The sequence below is a fragment of the Phaseolus vulgaris genome, chromosome 11 (assembly GCF_000499845.2).
Source record: "Phaseolus vulgaris cultivar G19833 chromosome 11, P. vulgaris v2.0, whole genome shotgun sequence".
Lineage (NCBI taxonomy): Eukaryota > Viridiplantae > Streptophyta > Magnoliopsida > Fabales > Fabaceae > Phaseolus > Phaseolus vulgaris.
In genome coordinates, this window is record NC_023749.2 from 23,767,970 (window position 1) to 23,771,625 (window position 3,656).

The 3,656-nt window shown below is 52.7% G+C and overlaps 2 protein-coding genes across 2 annotated transcripts; both read left to right on the forward strand.

Annotated features, from left to right (window-relative positions):
- Window positions 1-712: 712 nt before the first annotated feature.
- LOC137837297 (uncharacterized) lies at window positions 713-1,555 on the forward strand. The gene has a single exon (XM_068646267.1). It carries the CDS (start codon window positions 713-715, stop codon window positions 1,553-1,555), a length of 843 nt encoding a protein of 280 aa, XP_068502368.1.
- A 66-nt stretch (window positions 1,556-1,621) lies between these two features.
- On the forward strand, window positions 1,622-2,524 carry LOC137837307 (uncharacterized). The gene has a single exon (XM_068646278.1). The coding sequence runs from the start codon at window positions 1,622-1,624 to the stop codon at window positions 2,522-2,524; it is 903 nt and encodes a 300-aa protein (XP_068502379.1).
- Window positions 2,525-3,656: the final 1,132 nt, after the last annotated feature.

Here is a 3,656-nt window from a genome sequence, read left to right on the forward strand (position 1 = left end):
CACGCGCTGGGATACTCCTAAGTTTGGAATACAGCGTCGTGGGGTGCGCTCGTTAGTAAGCTTAAGTCAGAGAAGCCACGTGACAAAAACGCGGGCAAAGGTATATAAGGAAAAGGTGAAACAACATAAGGTACGTTTTCCAGATACTCTGTCATTTGGCAAATTGTACGCACTTGTGAACTTGAGAGAGAATAGGAGAGAATTCTGTTACGCACTTCCAAGAGCGGTTTTGCCCTGTTCTGATACGGAGGTGCACCGTGTTTTCTGGCTCATTTACTAACTTGAGCGTCGGAGTGCAAACGGCCGCGAGCGTGCCATTTGCCTCTGTGTTGCAGGAAATCTTCACAGGAGGAGGAGTAGTCTCGAAGATCCGTGTTCCACCGTTAGAGGATACGCAAGAAGGTGCTCGAATTTCTGGCAGGAACATTTGGCACCCACCGTGGAGCCGTTCTAAAACGTTTGTCCCATCGCAAGTTGTTGGAGGTTCAGTAGCGATTTCTGTAGAGGTTTCTCAAGAATCTTGCAAGAAACGTTGTTCATCTTGGAGGTTTCTTTCAGTTTCACCGTTCGTTCGTGATTTCACTCAGTTCTACTATTTGTCTTCCCGTTTCCCTCAGTTTACACCGATTATTCTCGTTTTCGCTCGGTTTTCACTGAAGGATTTTCCAAGAAACGCAGTAGCAGTTCAAAGTTTTTCAAGAAGTCACGAAGAATGAGGACCACAAGGCAGAGTTCGACGCGCACTGAGAGTGATGACATGACCATGCAGCAGGTCATGGAGATGATGCAAGGCCTACAAGAGGCGATGACGGCATCAAAGGCTGAGCAAGAGCGCATACAGGTGGATCTTGCAGCGTCGCAAGCGAGGAATGAAGAGTTATGTCGCGTGAATGAGGAGTTGTACCGTGGGTTGCGCAATCACCCGGGAAGTCGTGAAGCAGAGGACCGTGAGTGTTTCACGCCACCTAGGGAGTTCCCCATGCCGTTTTCGCAGCCCATCGTGGATCCTCACACTTTCGTAGGTCCTAAGGTGACGTTCACGGGGATGGAAGATCCCGAGACGCACCTCACTGCGTTTCACACGCAGATGATGCTGGTTGGCGGCTCCGATGTCGTAAGGTGCAAGCTCTTCATGAGCACGTTGGCAGGGATGGCAATGGACTGGTTTATCAGCCTTCCAGACGGCTGTATAACTTCCTTTGCGCAGTTTTCGCAACAGTTTAGGGAGCAGTACATCATGAACCAGGCTCCCCCGCCGGTTTCGTACGATCTCTTTGATGTAAAGCATTATCAAGGAGAGACGTTGAAAGAGTATATCAATCGCTTCGGGGCGCAGGTGGTAAAGGTTGGCACCACAGAGGAACCCATGATTGTGTACGCATTCAGGAAGGGGATATGCCCTGGACCTTTTTGTGAATCAATCATCAGAAACCGCCCCCGAACCTTTGCAGAGATTAGACGTCGCGCGGTGGAGCACATTGCCACGAAAGGAGAGGTGTGTGAGAAGCATGCGAGCGTTGCACCAACACGCCCAAGAGCGCAGTCGCGTGCATAGCCCGCCAGGGTGAACGAGGCCACGACTGGGAAGAGAGGTCAGGATAGGAAGCGCCCCTACGAGGCGATGAAGCCCCAGACGAGGAAGCGTGCAAAGGGGAATAGGCCGGTGAGGCACGATTTCGTGGTGGAGCTGAAAGACTTGATTGTCGTGCCTAACATAGCAGATAGGCTGTGGGCCCCCGTAAAGACTAATAAAGTGCTGGGACCTCACAAGGACGCATGGTGTGAGTTCCACCAGGCGTTCGGGCATCACATCAACAACTGCCTGACACTGGGCCATCAGATGGATGAGCTGGTGAAAAATGGGTTTTTGAAGGATTATTTGGTCGGGTCCTCTACGGCCGCGGCCCTGGCAGTACCTGAAGAGGATCAGGCTCATGAGATGCCCATCCACGGGGAGATGCACACCATCTCTGGTGGATTCTCAGGTGGGGGGTGCATAGCGTCACAGCGTAAGAGGTATGCACGCTCTGTGATGTCCGTGGCTGGGCAAGTGGCGGTGGACGACCCGGTGAACGTTGACCTCGCCTTTACAAGCGCTGACCTTCATGACGTCGTCCTCCATGACAACGACCCCGTAGTGATTTTAGTTGTGACTGCGGCCAGGAAAGTGCACAGAGTGCTTGTGGACCAAGGGAGCTCTGCGGATGTGATGTTCCTATCCACATTCAACAAGCTGCAGTTGTCCCTTGATCTACTGAGGCCATATACAGGGTGCCTATATGGCTTTGCTGGGGATCAGGTCGAGGTGTGGGGGTACCTGGAGCTGAGAACGACGTTCACGGATGGCACCGCATCTTGCACCGAGAGCATCAAGTACTTGGTGGTAAACGCCAATTCAGCCTACAACATCTTGTTGGGGAGGCCTGCGCTGAATAGGCTAAGGGTAGTGGCCTCCACGCGCCACATGAAGCTGAAGTTGCCGGATCATAGTGGCCAGGTGATCGTGATTGTTCCTGCCGGTTGACCGAAAAGATCTTCGTGCGTAGCTCTGACTCGCGAACAAGGACTCCTTCGTCTCCATCTCAGATCTTCACCCTACTCCGCCGTGAGTACCTGAAAAAGAGTGAGCAAAGGGCACCCTCGCGGCCGCTTGCACTCCGACGATCAAGTTAGCAAGCAAGAAACACGAAACACCTCCGTCTCGGAGCACCATAACTGAATGCTCTGAAGGTGTGTAATTGAATCGTAACTAACTCTCTCTCTCTCTCTCTCCAACCACTCGTGCATACAATGAGTAAGCGAGCAAATGATTAGAGTCTGTGTAAACTCTGTGAAACGTACCTTACTAAGCTTTCAGAAAAGCTTATATACCTTGGGTTTCAGTGCTTACTGCCACGTGGCCTTCTAACTTAACCGCAACTCCATGTGGAAGGCCTTACAACGCTGTAACCCAACTTAGGGAAATTCCAGCATGTAAGTCTTCCTTCCTCGAAGTGCATCTGGTGCGAGGGGTGACTACCTGGGTGCCAACTCATGCGCCCCAGCTTCTAGTCACTCGCCCTGGGAGTGTAGCTGCCTTCCTCTCGTACCATGAACATGGTACACCCCTGGGCGTGGCCCTCACCTGGGTCGTATCTGTCCAAGGGATTCTCCAGAGGTGGTGTGGGTACTTCACGAGTCAGGTTACCCCCTACTGGTACTAGGACCATGGCTTTGAAGCCACCTTTCTCTTCTCTTTATTACTGTTCTGAGGTACCAGAGCCCGAGGCCTCCTCGCCCGTACCGTGACATCTTACTATGCTGCCCCCTTCGCGGTCTTCCCTACCCGTGGGTATCGGAGGGTGACATTATCGACGCCTCAACCTGGCGTCGCCTCAACCTGGTGACGCCCACACCTAGCGATGCCCACACCTGGTAACGCCCAAAGTGGTCAACCTATTGACTTCCTCCCTTGGGGCCCCTTGGTGGGTCCCACCATATGTTTGACTTTGACTTTGGTCAACGCCCGGGGACGGGTCAATACAGTGATCAAGTCAGATCAGGAGGAGGCCCGGAAGTGCTATGAAAATAGTTTGAAAACAAAGAGGGACATCTTCGCGGTGACGGAACGCCCGGGCCAGGAGGAGATGTCGATGGATGTAGAACCCTTGGAGGCG